Source organism: Aulonocara sp. 'chitande type north' Nkhata Bay, linkage group LG16 (assembly GCF_057382095.1).
Source record: "Aulonocara sp. 'chitande type north' Nkhata Bay isolate Kocher_YH1m ecotype deep benthic linkage group LG16, A_spYH_male_GT1.1, whole genome shotgun sequence".
In the NCBI taxonomy this organism is placed as follows: domain Eukaryota; kingdom Metazoa; phylum Chordata; class Actinopteri; order Cichliformes; family Cichlidae; genus Aulonocara; species Aulonocara sp. 'chitande type north' Nkhata Bay.
Window position 1 is genome coordinate 15,896,163 of NC_141359.1, and position 27,758 is coordinate 15,923,920.

At 42.4% G+C, this 27,758-nt stretch overlaps 1 protein-coding gene across 1 annotated transcript in view; it reads right to left on the reverse strand.

The window, feature by feature from the left end:
* kcnh3 (potassium voltage-gated channel, subfamily H (eag-related), member 3) overlaps positions 1-27,758 on the reverse strand; it is a 190,446-nt gene that overhangs the window by 8,977 nt on the left and 153,711 nt on the right. Inside the window, exons 6-11 of the mRNA XM_086265837.1 lie at positions 27,220-27,377; positions 25,836-26,037; positions 19,475-19,849; positions 16,610-16,809; positions 15,450-15,699; positions 6,214-6,428 (exon numbers count right to left, since the gene is read on the reverse strand). Of these exons, the coding sequence (XP_086121963.1) occupies positions 6,214-6,428; positions 15,450-15,699; positions 16,610-16,809; positions 19,475-19,849; positions 25,836-26,037; positions 27,220-27,377 (1,400 nt within the window). The remainder of the gene's footprint in view (positions 1-6,213; positions 6,429-15,449; positions 15,700-16,609; positions 16,810-19,474; positions 19,850-25,835; positions 26,038-27,219; positions 27,378-27,758) is intronic.

A 27,758-nucleotide genomic window follows, 5' to 3' on the forward strand; every position in this document is an offset into this window, starting at 1 on the left:
GTCCTCCACCATAATCCCTGTCCCCAAGAAACCCAGGATCACTGGACTAAATGACTACAGACCTGTGGCTCTGACATCTGTGGTCATGAAGTCTTTTGAGCGCCTGGTTCTCTCCTATCTCAAGACCCTCACGGCCCCCCTCCTGGACCCCCTGCAGTTTGCATATAGAGCCAACAGGTCTGTAGACGACGCCATCAACATGGCCCTACACTTCATCCTGCAGCATCTGGACTCCCCAGGAACCTACGCCAGGATCCTGTTTGTGGACTTCAGCTCTGCCTTCAACACCATCCTTCCAGACCATCTCCGAGACAAGCTTTCCCAGATGAATGTGCCTGATCCCATCTGCCGGTGGATCACTGACTTCCTGTCGGACAGGAAGCAGCATGTGAGGCTGGGAAAGAATGTCTCGGACTCCCGGACCATCAGCACCGGCTCCCCTCAGGGCTGTGTTCTTTCTCCTCTGCTCTTCTCCCTGTACACCAACTGCTGCACCTCCACCCACCAGTCTGTCAAGCTAATCAAGTTTGCAGATGACACCACCGTTATTGGACTCATCTCTGACGGGGATGAGTCTGCCTACAGGAGGGAGGTTGAACGTCTGGTGTCCTGGTGCAGCCACAACAACCTGGTGCTGAATGCCCAGAAGACAGTGGAGATTATTGTGGACTTCAGGAAGCACACAGCCCCACTCCCCCCCATCATCCTGACTGACACCCCCATCACCTCTGTGGACTCATTCCGCTTCCTGGGTACCACCATCTCCCAGGACCTGAAGTGGGAGCCCACCATCACCTCCGTATTAAGAAAGCCCAGCAGAGGATGTACTTCCTGAGGCAGCTGAAGAAATTCAACCTGCCAACACGGACGATGATGCAATTCTACACTGCAATCATCGAGTCCATCCTCACCTCCTCCATCACCGTGTGGTCGCTGGAGCCACTATCAGGGACAAACAGAGACTGCAGCGTGTTGTGCGCTCTGCTGAGAAGGTGATTGGCTGCAGACTCCCATCTCTGCAGGACCTGTACACCTCCAGGACACTGGGGCGTGCAGCTCGGATCTCAGCTGACCCTTCTCACCCTGGACACAGTCTGTTTGACCTGCTCCCCTCAGGCAGGAGGCTCCGGTCCATTCGCACCAGAACCTCTCGCCATAAGAACAGTTTCTTCCCCTCTGCTGTTGGACTCATGAACAATAACCGTATGACTGTTCCCACCACTAACACATGACCCTACGCTGTGTCACTGCATCATTCCATGTTTGGCACTGATCACCACCTGCACTCATGTATATATCTATCTATCTACTTAGCACTTTTAATTCTTATTCTCATTTTTATTTTCATGTCTATTTAAGCTTAATTTATAACAGTATTTATAACAGTATGTTTGCACTGAAGCACCGCAGCAATTTCCTAATGTTGTAAACCCGCTCAACATTTGGCAACAAAACCCTTTCTGATTCTGATTCTGGTATGATTATTCGGACATGGAAGAAATATAAAATGACCATCAATCGCCCTCAATCTGGAGATCTATGTAAGATCTTGCCTCATGGGGTGATGATGAACACGAGGAAGGTGGTGAATCAGCCCAAAGCTACACAGGAGGAGCTTGTTAATGATGTAAAGGCAGTCAGGAACAGTCACCAAGAACACCACTGGTAACATGTATATAAGCCCTCTGTTCAAGAAGGGACATGTACAAACATCTTACATGAGAACATGTAAATGATTCAGAGAAGGTTTAGAAGAAAGCTCTGTGGTCAAATAAAAACTGAATTGAATTCTTTGGTATGAACTGGACCAGCTGTGTTTGGAGACAGAGAAACGTTGAATATGACCCAAACAACACTGTCCCCATAGATAAGCACCGAGGTGGAAACATTACGCTTTGAGCTGTTTTTCTGACACAGGGTACAGGAGATCTTCAGCACGCTGAGGGGCCAATGGAAGGTGCCAGGTATGAGACCCTCCTTTCCTCAGCTAGAACACTAATGATGTGCTGTGGACGGGTCTTCCAGCACGACAACAATCTAAAACATATCATTAAGGCAACAAGGAGCAACTTAAGACAAAGCACATTAAGGTCATGGAGTGGCCTAACCAGTCTCCAGACCTCAGTCTGTGGAGGGAGCTGAAGCTTCGAGTTACCAAGCAGCAGCCAGGAGTTTCTGTAAAGCGTGCCAAAATCCCAACTACAAGAAACGTCTGACTGCTGTGCTTGCTAACAAAGGTTTCTCATCAAGTACTAAGTCATGTTTTGTTTGGGCATCATATATTTATTTCATTCAATGACATGCAAATCAATTGATCGTTTATAATGTATATAATGGTTATGTTTTTTTCTGGCTTTTTGGTTGATAGTCTGTTTCACTCAGAGGTGGCTGTAGCTCAGGAGGTCATTTACTTATTGGAAGGTGGTTGGTTTGATTCCTGGCTGGCCTAGTCTGCATGCCACAGTAACCTTGGTCAAGGTAGAGAACCTAGATTTGCACTCTAATGCATCCGTTGAAGTGTGAATGTTAAATAAAAAGAAAGCTCTTAAGTAGAAAAAGGGCTTGTGTGAATGACACATATTATAGAACGGCACTATTATACGAACCAGGCCATTCACCATTTGATGTAGAAGGCATATTTCAGATTTGCTTTTAAGGTTCTTGCTTTAGTAGTATTGAGATGGGTTTAAATTCTTGATTGCTGACATCACAAGCAGCTTTTAATGAGGACTTCACACTGTGTGCCACAGTCACCCTTGAGTGATTGTGTCAGATGCAGACATGTGAGGGAACAATCTGAAAGAGATGTGCAGAGGCTTATGGTGAACGGCTGAATGCCAATTATTTCTCATTTTTGTTTTTGAGAATCTGTTTGTCTCTTTGTCTTTGCCAGACTCCAAAAAGGAGTCTGTCATGCTACATTTAATACAGATCGCTGCATCTCACTTTTCCCACCCCTCATCACACACACACACACACACATACAGACTCCTCTGACAGTTACAGTCCCAAGCCTCCCCAGTTTCCCATCAGCCTTGTCCCTGCTTATGAAGTGAACAATTTAGGCTGTGATCAGCGTTGGTGCAGGGCTGGAGAAATTCAAGGGAATGAAATTTAAGTGGAAAAAACACAAAGACTAGTTCAAAATGTATTGAATCACAGGCTACACAAACAACTGAGAGTGTGTTGTGGTAGTTTGTGAGATAAGTAGGACTGACTTGTAGGAGAGCTCTAGCTCCCAGAAGCATGTTTACTCTAGCCACCCCAAAAAATCAATAATTTTGTAAAAATATACAAATTTCAGTTACTTGTGTCAAACAGTGGCTCTTCACTCAAGGTCAGAATGAGCGTAGCAGCGCTGCTAGTTTATTAAACCAGCAGTTTCACCTGTACAGGCTTCAAAATAATGACATCACCCATGCTCTAGCACACAACGCCTGGTGCAGTGAGTTATGAATGTATTTGAGCCAACACCCCTGTGCTTTCCCTTTCCCCTCTGCACTCTCCCCTCCTCCCCTCCTTCCCTGCCTGCTCAGCATCCTCCCTTTTTCCCCTCCTCTGTCCCCAGTGCCCTCCACTCAGCCAGCTCCCCCCTTCCATACCCGTGCCACTGTAATTTATTTTTAGCTTTCCTGTTCTATTCTTAGCTCCCAGCTCCGGAGCACACCAAGGAGCTGCTCTGCGATGCGGGGGCGTGATAAGTGTGCGCTTGCCGCGTGCCGCCATCCTCTTGCTCAACTGTGTGCGAGAGTGTGGGGGAGTTTGCATCATGTGTGCGGCTGGTTCGGGGCTGAGGGCAGAGATTTGGAAGCATGGAAGCTGATGCATGTATAGTAACTCATATGTGCTCTCAAGGGCAAGGATAAGCAAGTTGGTCCCCTGTGAGAATGGCCATAGAGTTAAAAACTTGTTCCAATATGTCTTTTCAGCAGCACAGTTCTGTGCGTGCTGTGCTCTGGCTGGTCATGCACATCGCATTTTTTCGCCCAAGGCTCTGGGGGGTCATGACAGTTAGTCTGCAACCAGTGAATCAGCAGTGAACTATCATTTATGCAATGGAGACTCTTTCTCATCTTTCTTGCTTCATAAACCCTTTCTTCATCCCCCCAGCACGTCTTTGATTTTTGAACACCGTCATTCATCATATAAGTTTGTAGATTGAAATACTACTTAAGTGAGGAAGAGGCTGCTGAATGTCTGCAGGCTTTATCTTCCATTTTTCACCAGTTTTGTCTTGGATACCTATGCAAATTCCCCTCCTGGGCTGCACATACTAGAATGGGTTTTTTTTTTCACACTAATAACCAGGATGGACATCTGTAACCCAGAACTAAGATATGCACAGCAGATTGTGCATCTAGAATAATACATCCTCTAGTCACACACCAACATGTTCACACTCTGCAGTAAGTGTGTTGATCCCTGGAGAAGCAAACTGCACTGCAGTAGAGTAGCAGAGAGTAAGAGCAGAAGAGAAAACAAGCTAACCAAACCCCCCCCCCCTTCATCTTTCTTTCTTCTCCTCCTCCCTTTCTTTTACTCAGCTGGCAGAGCTATTTATATTAAGCAGGATCCAATCTTAGCAGCAGCTGTGGGGGGACAGCCAGTCAGGGAGAGCCCGTGCTCCCCTCCTGCTCTATTTTTAGTAACAGGACAACTTCAAACAGCAACACTAAGCTATTTTTGTCCCTACACTTTTTTCCCTCCATCCGCTGCTGCTGCAGCACCAGCCAAACGCAGTGTGTGTGTTGATGGAAGCAGGGAAAATGCCTTTCATGGCTGGGGTTGTCAGAGTGTGTGTGCACACATCTGGGTATTTTAAAGTAGTGGTGGTAGAATGCTCATGTATACCTTATATGTACACCTGCTCACTTGGAATACGTGAATTTCCCCAATGAGGGACAATAAAGGATATTTCTGTTCTGTTCTAATCATTCATGTGACCCTGGTTAAGGTGATTATCTCCTCAGGTTACTCATAAATGTTCCTCATTGGACTGTCAGTCTGCACATTTAATGTTGTGACTAATCTGGTGGGCTGTTTAATTACAACTGTTCCTATTTAAATCTATGAATGTGCACTATTCACAGACTAGCCTTATGCCATCTGCACGTGCATCTGCCTTTCTTACAGGAACATTTTGGTAAATGGTAACTAGATTGGTTGTATAGATATAGCACTACATAACCAGGTCACAGTACACACACACACAGACACTATTCTACTCTACCTGAGCACTTAAAGCACTTTCTACTGCATGTCTCATTCACACAAGCAAGTGCTTTGTACCTAATATTCACACACATTCATACTCTGATTAATTCAAATTTAATTTAATTTTTTTATACAGCACCAAGTCACAACAACAGTCACCTCAAGATGGGTTATGTTGTAAAGTAGAGACCCCACGATAATACAGAGAAATCTTTTGAGCAAGCACTTGGTGATAACGGGAAGGAAAAACTCCCTTTTAACAGGAAGCCATCGAGCAGAACCAAGCCAAGGATGAGGCAGCCATCTGCCATGACCAGTTGGGGGTGAAGGGAAGGGGGATGGAACAAAAGGCACACTCTGGAAGAAGTTGGTTATGATGCGATAAACACGTCAGTATCTTGGCCTACTATGGCATGCAGACTAGAGGAGCCACGGATCAAACTACCAACCTTCCGATTAGTAGATGACCGGCTTGACCTCCTGAGCTACAGCCACCACTGATGGATGTAAACATTTATCTTATATACAGTCCATAATAAATCGGACTGAGAATGACTTGTAACAGCTTGTAGATTGAAAGGTCATAAGGTGTAAAGAATATCCTGTTTCATAATTTACTAAATGAACTATATGATGTATTGAACAAGACTTAAAACTAGTAAGTTACTAGTAAAACTATCAGTGAAGGTGTTACAAGGTCATAAATTAGGTCAAAAGTATAATTATTTTAATTTTCATAGATATCCATATATAATCTTAGATCTTTACACAAATAAAGAAGTATGTGCTTTTAGATTGTGGGTCTTTTATAGATCATTTCTGGTCAGTATTTGCAGCTGTTTAATGACCACAGAGGTGAACTCTACTCCATTTGAAATTCAAATTCAGCTCAAGTGTACTTATTTTTAAATGTGCAGTAGACTAACAAAAACATTCACAAGTTCACTGACAAACGCGCATAAACAGTAAGTCCATCATGAATCTACTACAGGTACTCACATCAGCCCCGTGGCCCTCTCGTAGATTGTAAGTCAGGTCATGTTGTATCTCGCTGATGAACTTCTGGGCATACTCAGGGTAAAGTCGGAGAACCTCTCGGAGACCCTTGAGGCTGATATACTGCAGGTCACAGTAAGTAAGGGCCTTGACATTAGCGTTGGTTTTGATTACTTGTTCCTTCGTCAGGGAGTCTGAGCCAATTAGATCTCCTTTACCTGGGGAGGGGGATGACAAAGTGAGTGATGCACAGATACCTGTCTTTGAAGCAGCTGTTTAGAGGCAGCCTATTCTCACTAGCTGTCAACACCTGAGAGAACATCATGAGCCATTAAGCTTCACACACTGACGTTCTGAGCAGCACATCATCAAAGACAGAAGATTAAAGATTTGGACCTGTGAAGTCATCTCAGCAGCAGCGTGGGAACATGTGTTTGCATATGTCTAATGTACCTGCAAACCCTGGTCCCTTCAATTTATATAAACCAACACCACCTGCATAAAGCAGCACAGTGTAACTTACTTTGGTAAGCTTTACCATATATTAGCACACTAGTAGCCTGTGCTGCCTTGACACAATTGGTTTCTTATGAAACATACTGTACAGCCTTAGCGGAGTAGAGCAGCCAAGGACCGAATTAGTAGATTCAAGCAATCTACTAATTGGAAGGTCTAGGCCTAGTCCAGGTTTGGCAGTTGCCAGGAGAACGGTACTTGTCTGACTGCATTGTGCCAAGTGTACAGTTTGATGGAGGGGGATTATATGGTGTGCTTGTTTTTCGATCCCCGGGCTCTCTGTCCTGGTCGTTGTGTCCTTGGGCAAGACACTTTACCCTACCGCCTACCAGTGTTGGTCAAGTTACTTGAAAAAAGTAATCAGTAACTAATTACTGATTACTCCCCCCAAAAAGTAATCCCGTTACTTTACTGATTACTTATTTTCAAAAGTAATTAATTACTTAGTTACTTAGTTACTGTCTAAAAACACGATTTACAACCTGAAGAGGTGATAAAGCGATAGATCTTTCAGCCCAATTCTATTTTTTCTGCATAATCCATCATACAAAATGTAATCAAATGGAAAAGTCTCTTTTTTTTAACTTGTTTTATCAGTTTTAATCTTTTAACTTTATGCATCAAGCAAAAATGTAATTATATGCAACATTCTCTGACTTGAATAAATTAGTTTAACATTTAACCCTATTTTCTGCACATTCCAGCACATAAAATAAAATATTTTTTGTGTTTACACTCACTCTTTCAAATAGATGCAAGTAAAACACAGCAGAAAATAAATAAAGTCAAAGACTCAGCGGTCCTGTTGCTCTATTTTCACCTGTAAAGCAGGACTGCGGTAGGCGGAGGTTTACCCTGGTGCAGGTGTGCCGCGGTCAGTTGAAGAATCCGCGAGTTTCTCTGTGAATTTCCGATTACGTCGTAGCGCACTCGGTGCTTGCTTGGAAGTTTAGGGGTTTTTTTCGCTAATGGACGCTAATGTTTTTGTCACTTTTTATGGAATCAAACTCAAAGTAAGGTCAGTACTTCCACGCTTTAAACGCTGCACGCTCATACTCTCTCCCACAATCGATATGTGATCCATTGTTGATCTGCACACAGCTGTTGTCACCAACAGCGCACTCGCTTACGTCACTGTCGTGAGACATTCTCGCAAAAAATCACAGTTTTAGTAACGCAGTAACGCAGCGTTCCTACGGGAAAGTAACGGTAATCTAATTACCGATTTTGCAATAGTAATCCCTTACTTTACTCGTTACTTGAAAAAGTAATCAGATTACAGTAACGCGTTACTTGTAACGCGTTACTGCCCATCTCTGCCGCCTACTGGTGTTGGCCAGAGGGGCCGATGGCGCGATATGGCAGCCTCGCTTCTGTCAGTCTGCCCCAGGGCAGCTGTGGCTACAACCGTAGCTGCCTCCACCAGTGTGTGAATGTGAGAGTGAATGAATAGTGGCATTGTAAACCGCTTTGGGTGCCTTGAAAAGCGCTATATAAATCCAATCCATTATTATTATTATTATTATCATTAGGAGCTGGGCTCAGAGTTTCAGTGAAAAGAAGCATACCAAGACATTTTGAATAACTTTATTCTCTCAACTTTGTGGGAACAGTTTGGGGATGGCCTCTTCCTGTTCCAACATGATTGTACACCAGTGCACAAAGCAAGGTCCGTAAAGACATGGATGAGTGACTTACACCTTTGGGATCATTTAGAGGGGAGACTGAGAGCGAGGCTTTCTCATCCAATACCAGTGTCTGACCTCACGCATGTGATTCTGGGAGAATGGTCAAAAATCCCCATGAACGCATTCCTTAACCTTGTGAGAGCCTTCCCCGAGGAGCTACAGCTGTTATAGCTGCAGCTATGGCAGTTATGGCAGTACAGTGTAACAAGAAGAACAAACTCATTGGCTGAGGTTGGCTTACTGACTTTCACTATGCTGCCTACAAACACTTGGCTTTGTGCTGTGCTGTGCTTAAGAACCATAATCATATATATCCAGTGTGCATATGTGTGTGAAAGCAGACTAGTGAACACGTGTGTATGACCACCTAAATTAAGCAAACATCCTCTAATTTATAAAAATATGCTTTTTAGCATGTGGCTAATTGGGACAGAATTTATTTGAGACCCTAGTGAGGAGGAGAGTTTTGACTTTAGACACAATGCAAAGATGTCACCTTTTTCTAAGCTGCTCTGTAAATAAATCACTAGAAGAAATTGTCAGAAATAACAATGCTGGTCACATTACCATGTCCTGTGTATAACTACACAATATACAGTTAGCATACAACCATACAATGTATATGAGCAGCATAGATTGCATCGATTACTAAGTGAAGGCATGGATTGGATGGTTGGATGTTAGAAAGAAAATGGAAATGTGTTTGTGAGGCATCAGACAGACAAAGACCCCCCACAGTATATGGGGAGGGGGGGGGAAAGGGAAAAAGTCAAACAAAGAAGGAACGAGGCTGCACAGCCACAACGCAAAGAAAAGAAAGAGGGGGCTGAAGAGAAAAACAAGCAGAGAGAGAACAGAGGCAAAATAGAGGGAGGCGGGGCGGAGAAGGGCAGAGGCGAGCAGGGACCTAAAAAGGGTGATGGAGTGCGGAGGTGGACTAAGAAGAGGGAGGGTGGAAGACGAAAGAATCAAGAGAGCTGTGAGAGGAAGTGGAGAGGGACACAATGTGGGGGTGGCTGCAGACTGGCATGAGACGAAATGGAGGGGCAGGGTGAGAAAGAGTGAGGGAAGGGGGAGAGGTAGGGCGAGGTAGGGCAAGCAAGAGCTCGACGCACGCCACGTGAGCGACAGCAGTTACTGGACTCGGCCTTCCAGCCCTCCTTTGAACCTTGAACCACCTCGGTGTCCTGCTGCCTCTGCACTCGGCACCATCCAACTGTCATCTGCAGCCCCCACCCTGAAATCTGTGCTGCTTCTTAATTTGGCACGATGGGCCCTTCTTATGCTCCGGCTGTCTTTTTTACGTCACTCACATCCCCCCTGCAGTTCAGCACAAATGCGCTGTCACAAAGATGACGGGTGGCCAAGAGTGACAGCAGCGACAAGGAGCGCTTTGGCTCATAATCGCAGCAAAATGTTAAACTGAGCAGGAGACAAACACTTGCAAGTGACATTTAAGTGCATGTATCTGTCTCGTCATAAAAGTGTAGGTGAAAGTGATGAGGGCAGGGAACAAAGGCTTATCGACGGAGCTCAATTTATCAACGTCGTTGATTTGATGCCTTGAGTAGGATTTTTCTTTTGCTCTTGATCTTTTTAAAGACTAACTAACTAACTCAAAATACTGGGTCAAAATGACCCAGAACTGTTATTCGTCTGCCCTGGTTATAGAATACATTCAGAAAACTGTGCAAAAAATTGTACCTATTGTACCCTCCTGTTTTCAAAACGTTAACTCGATGATTGCATGCATGCAATGCTTTTAGAGGACACCTATGAATTATATACAGACACTGTGCTAGTCTAGAACAGTGCAGTGACCCACTTACTTCATCTGAAGTCTTGGTGTCATCGTAGTGGGTCATTTTGGTCTGTTGGTCATCACCGAGGCTAATGTTCTTCATCTCGTACTGCTTACGTTAGCCTGAAAATTTGGTCTTCAGTTGACCTTTACTTTGACCATCACACAGAATCACAGCGACTATGGAGCGATGTATTACTTAAAACTGAATTAACAGTATGTGACACCAGTAAAAACATTGACCTTTTATTTCATCACACCCCCATGCTAGACCAAGATGCCTAATTTATTAGATGGCTAGATGGGAGCGAGGGGTAAAATAAGAAGAGGGAAGTATGAGATGTTGATTGAAAACTTGCCTTTAAGTCATGTTATTTCCCGGCAGCTTCCTGTTTGGGGATAAAATGTTCTTGCTCTGATAAAGTTGTATGGCACTGTCTTGAAACACTATTATTGCTAATTGGTGTGTGGGTTTATGATTCAGGATTTTCAGCCTCATACTGCAGAACAAAATAAGACTGATAATTGTCTGTGGCTGTGACTCTAATTTATCGTGTGCAGTTGCACTTTCACACGTGATGATGTGAGACCGGCCATGGGTTTGAGATTAATCTGTTTTATTGTCCATCAGGGTCCAGAACAGTTCCTGGAAGAACACTGTACCACGATGGGCTCCACCAGTGCAAAGAGTTCTGTGAACTTTGCAGGACTCTGCTCTTTCCACACTTCAAAAGAGCAAATAAATGGATGAATGGCTGTCACTGCAAATGGCATTAAAGAAACTCATGCCCATACCTATCAGTCTGATCTTCCATCCTCACTGCACGTGTGCAAGCTGCTAAACTGACATGAACTAACAGTCCACCAGTGCAGCTTTCACGTCACACAGACCAGAAAAAATAAAAGATTAAAGTAAAAAAGAAAGAAAAAAGCAGTCTCAGTGCTTTCCTAATGAAGGAATATGAAAGAATAAATGAAGTGTGAATTGTATTAAGCTGGAAACATAGGATGTAATGGTACACTGGTGGTTGTGATATTCATGTCTGTGGTAAAGGTGCAGAGCATGACTATTTGGGTTTCCACCCACACTGTGTCTGCAAATTCAGCCCTGTCTAATATTAGGCTTCTGCCTTCACATCCCCAGAGACTAACATGCACTCACACTGCATGTGCGCACACACACTGGTGCACAAACACAAACAGTATTAGAAAGGTTACATCTTTGTGTTTTCTTATGTGTGACTTTGTTTCTCAGCTCTTTTGTTTGCAGTTACATCCTTTACAATTACTTCGGGTGCTGGGCGCTACATTTAGACATGTGGAGAGTGAACTGAGGTGAGGACCAAACCGCTCTGTGGGCTGACTAGTCACAATCTGAAATTCAACTGGAAAAATCATGGACGCTGGACTCTCCAACCTAAATCGTTTTTAGCATAAAAAGCCAGCACCTGTTATGGCTTCACTCTAACAGCATGCACATCTAGAGGCACCATTAATGTTAAAACTTATTATGATACTTACAGAATACCACAGTTTTTGTCTCGGCCGTATCGTTTTATTTTGCTGTATTTATCTGCGACACCTCAAAGGCTGGTCCGTGAAAATATTGTCGGACATTAAACCGGTCCGTTCCGCAAAAAAGGTTGGGGACCGCTGCTGTACATCATTTCATAGAAACGGTACTCCCTGATGGCTGTGGCCACTTTCAGCAGGATAATGCACCCTGCCACAAAGTAGCAGACTGGTTCAGAAATGAGGAGGAGCATAACTATGAGTTTGAGGTGCTGACATGGCCTCCAAATTCCTTAGATCTCACTCCAATCAAGCATCTGTGGGATGTGTTGGACGAACAATCCATGAGGGCCCTCACAGCTTACAGGACTTACAGGACCTGTCGCTACCATCAGTCAGATAAAACAGCACACGTTCTGGTGGAGTCCATGTCTCAATAGGTCAGGACTGTTTTGGCAGCAAAAAAACATTTGTTGTGTTTTCTCTGCACTCTCTCAGTTACAAATAGGGTTTAAAACATTTGCCAATTGCTGCATTCTGTTTCACAATTTCCACAGAGTCACAACTTTGTTGGCAAAGAGTTTGTGCCTTCCTACACAGCACACCCAGAACCGGCCGCAACAGCAAGGACTGAAGAACATTTCCGAACCACATTTCTCATTTGGAAGAGTCTGAGGTAATACTGTATACCAAGCTCATACTTATGTTTTCTTACTGGCATGTGGCTAGTAAGAAAAAATTCGCTCCAAGACACCCACAGTATTCACCCTGCACCACGCTCTAATTACAGCTTTTGGCTGTCAGTGAAGACATCTGACAAAAAATATTTTGAAAGCTACTAACACCCATGACAGCTCATACAGCAACATTAATCAACTTTGATGCACCTTCATACCTATTTCAAGATAGCCTATTACTTGCCATGCTTCTTCAAATCATTTTTTTAAATCTTTCAAATGTTTATAAGATTTCTGTGATGTGTGGGAACCTTGATAGTTGCACTCTCGAACATAAATCGTGGAACCATAAACGAATCACGGAGAGATTCTGAAGGGTTTTTGCTTTTCAGGTGCCTGTGAGAAGTTAAACTCTGAGGTGGAGGTGTTACTGGCTTGCAAGGAAAATGTCACTGCTCCCCTGTTGTGGGAGGTTAATAACTCAAGTGTGTGAGTAGAAGCTCCAGTCACTCTCCTGAACACGCCAGCAGAGCTGAGCTACTGTCAGGATGTGTAATAGTTTCAAATTAAAAGGGACCTACTAATCGCTAATTCAATTTCTGAGCAGCTCCTCAGTTCATCCTCTCGTTCAAACAAGCTGTTTAAAGTTCAAGCTCTGCCAACGATTTAATCACCACTAAACATTTTGGAGTCTCATAAGTACTTATGTTGATCATGTAAACTGGCTGAAAGAAACATGTTTTCCAAAAGAGCTGTGTGTCTTGTGAAAACCCGCTTCTCTCAGACACCAACCTCCATGGCTAAAAAAAAATTGCGACAAAAACTGCAATCCCCACTCGCTCAAGTAACACATTACTGTACTGAATTCAGTAACCAAAAGAGATTAAATCAGACACTTGTGTTCAAGTCATGTGCAGGTCTGCAAGTTCAGAAGAGGGTCGACATGATCATTCATTTTATTTTTATTGCACAAAAAGACACGGATGTGAAGCGGAAATCGGCACCTATCCACTGCTGACATCAGCAGTATGTGTAAGTATGTGCAAAGACAGATGCCAACTCAAGTCTAGTAGTGAGAAACCCTAGATCCATAGTGCATGCTGCCCATGGCCAAGGAGCCAAAAGCTTGATTTTCTGCAGGTAACCAAAGCATCTGATGAGCCGTGAGGCTTGTAGAACTGCAGTGTGCATTTGAGCCTGTGCTCTTTGGGCTGGTTTGCACCTTTGCTATTCATAGTAAACACTAAAACTGTCCCCAGTGATTTGTGTCAGCGTGTGGGATTCTAGCCAGAAAATTCATCTTACGCTCTGTTACCCAGTAACTGAACTATTTTCTTTTTGACTAATGACCCCAACAATGTTCACTATCATAGGCCACAGACTATACCTGTTATAGACATCAGCCAACATTATTATGCATACCGTATGTGTGCCTCTCTGTTTATGCCTCACCGCCGCTTTGTGGTCGCCGCTCTCACCTGTGTGAAGAGTGAAACACAGCTGCTGGCGTGTGCTTTGGTGTTGTCATGCACCTCTGGATTTAACATGACCAGGTAGGAGACACACGTGTGTGAGCGGGTCTGTGTTTCAGTGACATATCAGTGATGCAGCACAGAGATTCTGTGATGGCAGAGCAACAGTGAGAAAAGATGAGGAAGTGGAGGAAGCAAGAAGAATGAGTTGAGTAAAGTTTGACTTATCTGACTGTTTTGTTTAATGTGCCTTATAATCCGGTGCGCCTTATGGTCCGAAAAATATGGTACATTAAACCCTATGGAACAAAAATAGGATGCCATTAAAGTTCATATGTGTGTGAAGGTAGAAAAGCGAATACTTTTGGCAGTGCAGTGTAACAAACAGAACAAACTCGTTGGCCGAGGTAGGCCTCACTGAGTTTCACTATGCTGCCTACAAACACTGGCTTGGTGTTGTTGTTCAGAACCATAATCATATATGTTGTGTGCATATGTGTGCTGCATAGAAAAGGGATTTATAAATGTGTGTAACAGTTGGACCAACTATTGAAAACTGTAGCTTCTCTTCCTTGCCAGCAAAATTCCCTCCGTTGCATTACAGAGCCTCAAGATTCCTTCACTGCAGAGGTTTTTCCTACATTTTGCCATGTAAGGAATAAAGTTCTCCAGCCTCATCTGATTCTTAGATTCATTACATTAACTGACAGCACAAAGATTAAAACAGAAGTGCCAAACTGCCAACAAAAACCCTCATTCATCCATCCATCCATCCATCCATCCATCCATCCATCCATTCATTAGTTTGGTTATAGGTGCATACAGTGTAAGACCTGTTTCATCTCTGCTCACAGTAAATAGAAGATTATTCTGTCGAGCTCACAGGATCAACACTGTGGGAAATCATTACTCTCTCGGCTTGTATCAAGCTTGGAAACGTCTCTTTAAAGCAGCAGAGCATAAACAGCTGCTCTTTATCAGCTCGCCTTCAGCCTCGTCTTCCCCTTTGTTTGAATATTACACACACACGCACACACAAACACACACCCGTTTTATGTCCTGCCTTCCTTCTCCTTTTTCACCATCATCAATTTTAATTTCCATTAGACACTCCAGACCAGGTTGCTCTGCAGGTCTGAGCCAGCACTGTGAAATTATTTTAACTGTAATCACTGAACTGAGAGATGATCTCTCTTTCCCCCTCTGAAGTCCATACTTCGTTAGCAGCACTTAATATTAACACAGGCACACATTCAGCCGGCACATTCTCAAATGAACCATTCTCCCCCTTCGTTTAATATTCAGCACGATGTCCCGCAGATCATCTCACATCCTCCAAATCTCAGTTTCAAAGATAATTGTCTGTCAGAGCCGAGGGTGTCCAGTGTAGTTCTCACTCAGATCTGTGTCCTTCCTTCAAACAACAAAGATCCTAATTACGTTTTAGTTTAATTAATCTTTTTTTTTTTTTTTGCAGTTTGGCAACTTGACTGAGAAATGTTGTTATCCTGGAACACACTGACAGGACATCGTGTTCTCTGCTTAAGAGAACTTTACTGTTTCTCTGACTTACCTAGGATAGCCAGCACAGTGTTGTCTTTCAGGACCTCCATGGAACCTGAGCAGACGAAATAGATAGCCTGCAAGGCGTCTCCCTGCCGGATGAGGAACTCCCCTGGAGCGCAGAAGGAGGTCTTGATGATGAGGGAGAGGGAACGCAGGCAGCCCCTGCTGGCTGACTCAAACAGAGGCAGCTGGAGCAGCTCCTTGTTCAGGTGCATGGCGATATCAGCCCTCAGCTCATCTGGGAAGTCTTTCAGAAGCTGTGAAGTGAAAGTTCACACTGAACAGCTGGTCTTTACTTCCATATAGTTTTATACAAAAAATAACCCTTTGCCGCAGGCTTGAAGAGCCTCTCCAAATGTAAAAATGTGATAACCTCACAGAGAGTTTAAAGTACTCAGTGGGCATTTCAAACCACATGCAAGATCAGAGAAGCTTGTAAGACATGATGAAATAATCTAGGACTACTCTTTTTTTTTTTTTTACATTACTCAGGGTTGCTCGTGGTATATCAGGCACTTAATTTTAGCATATTTACTTGCCTTGGGCAAATCTTTTCAAGCTGCAACATATAAATAGATCCTTCCAATAATCCTGATTTATTTATAATTGAGAAAATCTTAAAATTAAAGTCAGAGAAAAGTTCCAGATTTGACACCTAAAAGCACTGGTGACCTCTATGCTATTCTGTTTCTGTAGCTCACAGCTTTACCACCAACGTGTTAAAGTGTCGCTTAGGTGTAAGAACTGGGAGCTTAGCTGGCAAACTTCTCAGTGACAATGCGTAAAAATGGTTGTAATTCTTAAACAATTCTCACTAAAGTTTATGTAAAACGTGTTGTGGTCATTTCAAGCTGAAAGTCTGCACCTCAGTCAGTTTGACTTAAAATCCACTCTTGTGGAGTATAAGAGGCTAAACCACAAAGAAATGTTTTTGTGCAAGAAATGATTCGACCTAATTGTATTCTCAGAGCAGGCTTTCATCTCAAGCTGTACACTGGACCCTGTTCTCAACTCAAGGTGTAGATAAAACTTCCAGCAGACAACAAGACGTCCAGTGCTGAACTCTGGTTCCTCTGAACAGTGAAGCTGTTTAGTGGAGAGCATCTTTGAGCTTTCACTCTGGAGAACAGGCTATAAAGCAGTGCAACATAAACAGCAGCTTCTCACCTCACTAACGTCGATCCCGTTGTTGACCGACCACATAGTTTGGAAACACTCCAGCATGCGCTGCTCCAAAGCTTTGGGCAACCGATGGACTCTGATGAAGTCCTTCAGGTCCTTGGTGCGGGTGTGGTAAAGCGAGCGGCGCGAGTACATTCTCTGGATGATGGCTGTCACGTTGCCAAACACAACTGCATGCATCAGTGCTGGACACAGAGGAAAGGTTTCTTTATTGTTCTCGGTGCGCTTCTAGTTTGATACAGAATTAATTACTGCGGCTCGATTGGCTTCTTTCTAGAAAAGACCTCATTAAAGTCCCGTAATACTTCTGCGCAGCAGGAAGCTTCATGGGATGTCTTTATAAGCCCTGAGAAGTTAAAAAGCACAGGGCTTAGAAGGACTTAGCTGCTCTAAAACCACTGTGAAGCACTGCCGAGAGTAGATTACGGTGTTCACAGAATGTCAGTAACACACTGCTGAAAAATAATCCCACTGTTCAGAAAACCTTTTATTTCTAATCAATGACAACTAAATTATTATTCCAAACAAACCCCAAAACAGCTCCAACCCCAGTGTGAGCATATTTGTTCAACAGTGCCACACACACAGGTTTGGTCTTAATGTGAGCACAGCTAACCAGCAGCTATCTCCAAAGACTGGAATCGTTTCATAATGCACTTTTCCTGAGGGAGCCACACAGCAGTTTCTCTTCCTAAAAGCAGTTTGAAAAGCTGCTGAAACAGCAGTCAGACCACGGGGACACTTACACGGTCCACTGACAGCCAGACTAATGGCTTCATTTTATAAAGAAACTGGGTTTTTAAAAGGCTGAATTATCTCTAAGTTATAGCTCATAGTATCTGTGTGCAGCAGCTTACCACGAGAGAACATTAAACTATGTTTAAGGAAAACATTATAGAGATTAATGAAGCTGTGGTCAACTCTCACTGCTGTTACATTCAATCTAACAGCAATCTCCTTTAACAAAGGAGCTAGGATGCTAGCAATCAAAGCAAGGTCAAAATGGAATATGATCTCTAGGGTGGTTGAGAATAACCAATGCTGTGGGACTTCCAGATACCAACAGGACAATTATAATGGTGGACGACAGCTGTAGTGATAGATGAGTGGGTATAACAAGTGATAACAACATCAGGAATTAGGAACACAGGAATCTTGAGAAATACCAAGGGCTGAGAGGAACTAGAGAATATGAAGGTGAAGGCAACAGTGATCTCCGAGTTACTCAGGGCAGTGACCCCAAACTGAGCAAGTAGTTCATCTGGACACAGATCTCAGGAACAATATCAGAGATCTGTGTCCAGAAGAGCGCAGTCCTAGGAGCAGTAACAATACGGTACAGGACTCCTAAGTAGAGGACCCAAGTTTGAAGGATAAAGACCGCATCCAGAGCAAAAGGGTAATTTTAAAGTAAGTTGTTCCTGATTGTGTATAGACATGTCCTCCTTTAGGATGGCATAGGTAAAGTAAAGGCAGATTCATGCTACTGTAGGCAGATTGAGAAGTTATGACATTTCCATAATTAGCAAAATGCACATATTAACCTCCATCACACAGTCAAAGTGTGCTGTCTAAGGTGCTGCTGTAGCAGAACTCTTTGAAAATAAGAATGAACAAATGCCTACTTGCTGTTGCAACAAACGGGCCACACGGTGGTGGAAAAAGTACTTTGATGATCTGATTGCATGTTGTATACAGTGCTTTGAGTACTCCGGGAGAGTAGAAAAGCGCTATATAAGAATCAGTCCATTTACCATTTACCATGACAGTAGCTAAAACTCCCTGTAACTCTTACATTAAGCGTTCTCCTGCCATCTACGAGATACATGCAAACATCATTGGTTCAGAGTACATATGCACACTTAAATCAGCCTTTGTTAAAGTTACAGTGTTGCTTTCACTCGACTGGGAAATATAGATTTCATTTTTCTTTCTTGGACGACTGTTGGACACAGATTCTATCAGCTGTCTGCAGAATGTGTTTTCCCACCTATTAGCTGAGTGTGTGTGTCTGTATGTGTCTTTCAGTATTTACTTGCACAACTGCATGTGAGTAGTTATGGTTAATGTCAAGGTTTAACCCACTAAAAAGAAATGTGTGTGTGTGTGTGTGTGTCTGAGACATCTGCACACATTATTGTGTCCTCTACCCATAAATTGCTGCATTTCTCTCGTGATAACCTTTCCAGTGACTCCATTTCTTTCCCGATTCTTCATTTATTGCTCTCTTCGTGAACATTCAGTTCTCTTCATTGCGGCCAAAGAGGACACGCATAAGAACACAGAGTTCAAACAAGTAGCACACTGTAAGTCGAACACATCTTTCATCTGTGATTAAGCTAGAGTAGATCCACTATTGAGCCCATGTACAACCGTTCAACAGGCTCAAACAAAAATGGAATCAAGAATAAGAAAGAGACAGTCATTGTAATAGTTTATGACAAAAAGGCAAAAAATCCTCATAAATCATAAATTTAGCAAGTGTTTTTATGCACCATCACTTGCTTCTTTGAATCAAAATTTTCATTTAAATCTGCTCAGTACTTGTGATGCATCTTGAGAACAACAAAAGAATTTCATGGCCAAGCAAGTAATGAAACCTTTCAATCTGGAAAATGAGAGTAATGAGACAGTGAGTGAGAGGATTTGCATACAAGTTTGATAATCTATTATGTTTTACTGAAAAAAAGAAACACTTTTGAAACCAGGGATGGAACAAAATGTGTGCAGCTGTTTGTTTATGACTCACCCACACCTGAAAAAGAGCTGAACGAGTACTTCAGGCTGAGAGGAGAATAAGAGCTTCAAACTCTGAGAGGAAGCACTAAGATGTGTGCACACATTCCTTACCTCCTATGAGCATGGTGCAGATGGAGAAGATCTTCTCTGAGTCTGTGTTGGCTGACACATTTCCAAACCCTACACTGGTCAGACTGCTCAGAGCAAAATAGAGGGAGGTCACATAGCTGCTGCGCATTGATGGCCCGCCGTCCAGCACACTGAAACTCCCACTCCCACCAGCTGTCCCAGATGCAGTCTCGCTTCCTGAAACATTCCCGTAATACTGGCTAGAATTCCAGGTTCCTTGCCCTGCGACCTCTGACCCAGACACATTCCACTGACTGCTGTCGGCTGGAATGCTGCTGACCGTGGAGGGGAACAGCGTTGTCAGGGCAGCGGGGAAATACGGGGTACCCAGACGTTTGGCCAGTTCATGGAGCCAACCTGAGACAAAGAGTGAGAGAATACAATGAATTATAAAAGTCTTTTTATTCAGCTCAACTGCACTCAGCTGATATCTTTATCACCTTCATTCTGTTACACTTTAAAAGTACAAAACTAGACGTTGTTCTAGGGATGTACTGCACCACTGTACTGTACATCCCGTACGTTCCACCTCCTAAGTTTCCTGAACAAACATCAACTAGAATGAAACTGACTTTTTATGTAGAGAAAAAATATTCTAAAGTTTTTCTACAATTTGTAAATGCATTTCGTTGCAAATTGCGGAAATTCTGCCCATTTTTAATTCATAGAAGCTCTGCTTTTCTTTTTTTATACCCATATTACAGACATGTTGCCAGTTAATCTATTTAATTGCAAAATGGTCCTTCAGATGTTGTTGGGTTTAAAAAAAAACAAAAAACTTTTCCAGCCATTTGTTGTCCCTTTTTTGAGAAGTGTAAATGCCGTCAAAAGAGATATTTTTAACGACATAGTAAAATGTCTGGTTTGGACACAGACATAGTTCACACAGCATTGATATATATACATATTCCCTATTAGACTCATCAGTGTATAAGAAAATGAGCAGACTTACACAAGCCTAGACAGATGACAACTTATTTATTGTGTGAGAAATATGAGTGGAGCCTTTCTGGTGGCAGCAAAAGTGTTCAAGTGTAGCTTATCAGCCGCTGTCCAAGGTCCTGATTTCCCCTCACCTTCAAGCAGAGCAGACTGAAGTGGCTGAACCAAATCAAAAGTTGTCCTTCTAATCTGGGAACACTGACAAAATCTTTGACAAAAAGTATATATATATATGTATATGTATATATATATGTATATATATATATACATATATATATATGTGTGTATATATTTAATATATACACATATATATACATATATACATATATACACATATATATATGTATATATATGTGTGTATATGTATATATGTATATATATATATATATATATATATATATATATATATATATATATATATATATATATATATATATATATATATATATATATATGGCTCAAAAGCGACTCGGCTACAAAGGCCAAAAGGAAGTAAAAGGAAGGAGGAAATAGATAAATGAATGTAAGGGGAAGGAGAAAGGAAGTGAAGGATAAATTATTGAAAAAAAAGCATTTGCAAGTGAATGAGTGGACCAGTGAAACCCAGCTGAGCCGCTGACAGCAGAGTCGAAAGAAAGAAATACAGCAAGACAGGGAATATAAATAATACAACATGGATGCATCTATTCATTGATCTCTGGCATCACACGAAATCATGAAAAGAAGCTTTGACCTTCTGTGTGTGTGTGTTTGTGTCTGCGTGTGTGTGTGTGTGTGTGTGTGTGTGTGTGTGTGTGTGTGTGTGTGTGTGTGTTGGTTGTCAGGCAGGGAGACCAGCCTGTCAGAGTAAATAAGCAGAAGTGACAATTGAGCTGTGAGCAGAGTCTCAGTGAGGCAGCTAAAACAACCACATTAGAGGATTCAACACCTGAGTAGTTTCCTAATTACTTTGTCATTAGCTCAACTTAACCTCTGCCAAACTGGGGGAATGGTAAGACATTACTTTGCATGCATAAGTATTTTTACCACATGGAAAGGAACATGGAAGCCATTACTATCATAAGCCTAGGTAGTGGACATCTTTTGACTTCCTTATAGTTGTGTTTATTGTAACCAGTCGACATGCATACAAGGACAAGTGTTTGTTTGTTCTTCAGCCAAGATTCTGAATGAGGAATATAAGTGGAGGCTTTCTGGTGGAAACAAAAGTGTTCAATTAGAGCTTATCAGCCACTGTCCAAGGTCCTGATTTCCTCTCACCTTCTACCAGAGCTGACAGAACTAGTGAGCTGTCTGTGGTCCTGAACTTCTGTCTCCTACCCAGTCAAAAGCTGCCTTTCCACTCTGGGAACTTTATCCTTTTGGTGGGAACTTCATCCTTTCAATCTTGAGTCTTTTAAGCTGCAAGTTGGAGTGCTGCGGGACAGATTAGTTCCAGCACAGCACTCATCATCCTTGGGCTGTTCCATACGTTTTCCTTCTGCAACCACTATTAGCAGCTGCTCACCCTGGATGAGCCCATGTCTTGGAGATGCCCAGTCTGGCCATAACCATGTGGCCCTTGGTCAATGTCAAGCAACATCTGCAGACTGAGATCCACCGAGAGAGAATGACGGATCAAGTTAACACTAATTAAAGGAGTTACAGCAGGACAGACATTGTGATTTTTCTAGTGGCTGTTGAGACCATAGACAGTATAAAATATCATACATTATGGTAAATGGACCAGAGCACTTTATAAAGCATGCTTCATTCAAGTGCTTTCTATGTAACACTCACATAGATTCATGCTCTGATGGTGCATCAGAGCATGAGCCACAGCTCCTGAGCCACAGCTAGCCCAAAATAAAAAGAAGACTCTTGGTTCCATACGCAGCATGTTATAGTGTATGTGTGGTTCTGGTCTGGGACCTCATTACCAGAAGAGCAGAATGAAAAATAACTGCTGGAGACAGCTTTGCAAGTACCTAACTGAAATTTTAGCACATTTAGTACAACATCCTGAAAGGGTGCAACATTTAGCTCCCATAGTGGCAAAGGACCTAAATTAATTCATCACAAGCTTCTTCTAAAACCTATAGACTTCTCTGAAGCATATAGCATACTCTCTGCCAACCCATATCATCATCCTTGTTTTCTGTAAACTAGCTTTTGTTTGTGTGTGTGGTGACTGCTGCTCCACCTCAGGCTATAGGGACAGACATGGCTCAACTGTCCATCAATTATTGAGAGAGTTGCAAACAAAAAGTGGGGGTTTCCTAAATTCCAGCTGACTGACTGACAGAGTAATCCAGTGTATGTACATGCTGATACCAGTGCTCTATTGTGAATCACAGTTGGTGTCACATAAAGGTCAGACTGACAGACTCTGTCTGTCTGAATAGTGAGTGGAGAGGCTGATGACATGAACTGACCACAATGTTACTGTTTGTCCTTATGCTGAAAAGATAAGTGCAGGTAGGTTGGTAAGAATCACTCAGAAAGATAAGGAGGGAGGAAGAAATGAGAAAATGAGGACAATACTAACCAGAGCAAGGTCCCCAGCCAGTTTGCAGGATTTTATACATAATGTCTGTTTGTGTGTGTCTGTGTGATGCTTAGAAAACAAAACGAAAGACACACACACACACACACACACACACACACACACACACACACACACACACACAAAGAACTCGGTCTTTGCCCCCAGTCAGAGTTGGAAAAATTACAGTTTGATCCCCTTACCCTTGGAAACTGCCAGTCTGTCTGTACATCTTCACAAGTTTATCAGATTGCAAGCCGGGGTTTCACGTCGCCCGTGGGATTCAAGTTTCTGTGTTTTATTAAAAGCATCGGTCGTGCTGAAAACGAAGGCACACACAGTCGTATTTCTGCATAACTGCCTCTGTGCCTTTCTTCCTAATACAATATTACTGTTATTGCTTTACAATGGATAGGTATACTTTGGAGCAAGACAAGTTAGGTGAGTGCTCAAATAGTTAAAGTTGAATGAGGATGAATTTAGATTTTTCTTTGTCATTACTGCAAAGTGGATAAACAATGAGACAAGATCTTATTTAAATTTCCATTTGGGAAGCCTAGAATAATCTCCTGAGGACAATGCTTACAGTGTAATTGAGTAGAGCACAATTGTCATTATGTGTGTGAAACATGTAATGACAGTTAAAAACTGTCACTGAAAGCTCTCCACAAACAGGAAATGGGCCGTTAACTTGCTTCAGGGAGAATTTTTCCAGCCTGATTAACACCATGGCATCAAGTGAATATTATCGTAAAAGCAGCTTCCCTGTCTGAGATAAAGAATAAATATACTTTATCTTTCTTTTACAACGTTAAAATTAGAGGATTCCATGTCTGCTGGTTACCCTAGTACCCTAGAGACACACACCCTAGAGACAGCTAGCCTGCCTCTGCCTACCCAAGGCAACTGTCAGTGGTTGGTGTTACAAACAGCTAAATGTAAAGGCTTAAGACATTGGATGGCTGTGGCTCAGGAGGTACAGCAGGTCATTTTCTATTGGGAGGATTGGTGGTTTGACCCATGGCTGCTCCAGTGTTCATCAGAGTGAAAAGGGTAGTCAGAAAGTACTGAGCTGGGAAATGGACTGCTTCTTCTATAGTGCTTTTTCTCAACAACATACAACATGCCTCAGTTACCCATTCATTTATGCACTTTTTTTCTACATTTAAAAGCTTTCTGCCTAACATTCGCACTCTGATGGATGCTTCGCGGGGAAATTCTGGGTTAGTATCTTGCCCAAGAATATTTGCAGACTGGAACAGCCAGGTTTCAATTTGCAAAGCTGGACCTCATCACACCTCATACTCTGATGGATGCATCAGAGAGCAACATGGGGTTAGTATCTTGCCCAAGGATATTTGGCAGACTGGGATCAAACCACCAACCTTCCAGTTAGTAGGTGACCTGCTCTACCACCTAAGCCACAGCCGCTACTACATTATGTAGCGCATGAGTAGAAAAGCACTGTAATAACCAGTTTACCATCTACAGATGGAGGAACCGTTCTTTACCATTACCAATACAGTTTGCTTTTTCATATCTCTGTTTTTCTGAGTATATATCTTTGAGCTTGCTCATCTTGTTGCAGTAATATTCTATTTTTAATACATGGCTGTAACATCACACCCTCAACTTACCATCAAAGGTATGTGTAAACAAATGGAACAATTATTAAGTACGGTTGGGTTGGACCACTTTTGTCTTCAGAACTTGTCTCTTCATGGCATAGGCTCAGTAACGACCTGGAGGTATTCCTCTGAGAGTTTGGTTCATGTTGACATGACAGCATCACACAGGTGCTGAAGATTTCTTGTTTGCACATCCACTGAGATCTGGTGACTGGTGATTGCTGGTGATTGCATTTATATAGTGCTTTTCGAGACCCAAAAAAGCGCTTTCCACTATTCATTCACTCTCACATTGGTGGAGGCAAGCTACAGTTGTAGCCACAGCTGGCAGATTGACAGAAGTGAGGATGCTATATCGCGCCATCAGCCCCTCTGCCCAACACCAGTAGGCAGTAGGTGAAGTGTCTTGCCCAAGGACACAACGACCAATCCGGGGCTCGAACCGGCAACCTTCCGATTACAAGACAAACTGCCAACTCTTGAGCCACGATCGCCCCGAGTACTTTAAACAATTCTGTGACGTGAAAGACTAATGACTGTTATGAGAAACACTTGTTTACAGTTCTTACTATCAGGAGTGGCACAATCAGTTATCAGTTATTATGTTTAAGGGGTAATTACCTTTTTACTTAGGGCCAGGTAGGTTTGGGTAACGTTGCTTCCTTAATAAGTCATAATTTAAAAGTGCATTTTGTATACACTTGTGTTATCTTTGTGTAATATTAAAATGTATTTGATGATCTGTGACTGTGACAAATCTAGTAAAATACAAGAAATCAGGAAGAGCACCAATACTTTTTTTTCACAGCACTGCACATGTTTCTAAAGTCCAATCACTGTGGTAATCTCTGCGAAGTCCCTTTGCTCTGTGTTTTTCATACATCAACACTAAAAGTAAAATTGCATGTGGGTCCCCATTAGGATAAAGGATTGTGTGAGTGTGTGGGACTCTACCCTTAGGCTCATATTGTTAACTAGTCATTATGTGACATACTGCATTATTATTTTTTAATAAATCTAACAAGTACTATGTGATACATTACGGTTTTTTGAATAACGACCCCAACATTCACAATCGTGACATAACTAGTTGAACAAGTCAGGAAGTCCAATGAAATTTAATAGAGTAGAAGTACAAAGTAATACAACACAGAAACGTACACCTAACACAAAAATTAAACTTGAGCAAAACAGTGACTGAGTTAATCTACACAGATGCTTTCTAGAGATGAAAAAAGGGCGAACTAACCTATGTCTGATGATCCTTGGCTCTCAATCTCCCTTCGACCTATGAAGTACCAGACACACGCCATCCAGTGGGCCAGCAGGGCGAACATGGACATCAGCAGGGTCAAGACCACAGCACTGTACTGTGAGTAGCGCTCCAGCTTCTGCAGCAGCCGCAGTAACCGAAGAAGCCGGACTGTCTTCAACAGGTGGACGCCAAAGTACTGCACAGAGATACAGGCAATCTCAGCGCTCTGGCAATATTTCATTCACTGTATTTCTTAAATCAAATGAATCATTAAGAAAGGTTGACACTCAGTAATGTGGGATACTGTATATAATACACATCATTTGTTCAAACAGTTGGTAGTTTTACTCAAAAGTTGGAGCTTTAATGGATTCACTCACATGAAATCAAACATTTTTAATCTTTATATACAAATATATATGTGTATATATGTGCGTGTGTAATCAGTTCATCTTTTTTTGTTTGTGAGACATGCAGTGTGTGGACCGTCCTGAGACATGTTGGTGTTGATGTGGTGAATTCACATGGGAGCTTGTTACATTATGCATTCATGTTCCCTTTAAAAACAAAGCTCACTTCCTTCACCGTGTTAGTGCTGAAAATGAATGGAAACTGAACACATGTCAGTATTCAAATATTTAACTTTACTATTGGGGTTTAAATTAGGGCTGCTCAATTAATTGAATTTTAATCTAAATTACGATCTGGGCTTTCAACGATCATTAAAAATGACTGAGCCGATTATTAGCCCCTCCCTCGTACTCTTGCGCTGCTCCGTGTGGCAAATCGAGCACACCTCTCTGCGTTTCGAACGTGTCACAACAATTAAGAGGACCCGAGGGAAGCTCGGAAAGCTAAGCAGAAGTTATTTGGAGAGGAGAGTGACTGCCGTTGATTGAAAAGAGAGGTAAAAAAAACTTCAGTGGTGTGGAAACATTATGGGTTCGCGGAGTCAGACGTGGATCAAGTAGACATAGTGTGTAAACTTTGCTACAGTGTCGTAGCTGCACCACAGAGCAACACTGCAAAGTTCACTAAACATAGATGTTTACATTTTTCATTTATTTTTTATATTGCAAACATTTGCACTGTTATCAGTATTTGCACACTATTTTATATTATCTTTTTTGACAATCTTTAAAGTCATTATTCAACACATTGTTATTGTTAAATAAATATCGTCAAATAATCGAGATCTCAATTTCAGTGAAAATAATCGTGATAATCATTTTTGCCATAATCGAGCAGCCCTAGTTTAAATTATGTAGGCTGATTTGTCACACTCACACTGTTTGATTCTCGGTTCTGTTGGTGTGGTCACACACAAATGTCAACAGACAGAAACACACACACACAGTAAGACACAGGGGAGACTCACCACGCTGACATTGAAAGCATACAGCAGGTCAAAGGGCAGGGCGGCAATGAGATCAACAAAGAGCCAGGTGGTAACGTAGTGAACGCAGATGGAGCGGGCGTCGTAGACGACCTGACCCGACGTGCTCACAAATGTAGTTCGAAAGTTCAGCAATATGTCTGCAGAGGACAACAACAACAGCAGCAATCAAGTGTCACTTAAATTACAGTGATGCATGGTAAACGCACAGCTACTTTTCAATGAGTCATATACACACAGCATGCATGGGTTACTTTAAATAAAAATAACAACACAGTATTAAAAAACAATTTATGCACTTTTTTTTCAAAGGGGTATCTTTACTGGGATGTCAGCAACCAGAGGTGTGGACTCGAGTCACATGACTTGGACTCGAGTCAGACTCGAGTCATTAATTTTATGACTTTAGACTTGACTTGAAAAAATGTTCTAAGACTTGTGACTTGACTTGGACTTTTACACCAATGACTTGGGACTTGAATTGGACTTGAACCGGTTTACTTGAAAAGACTTGATATTTT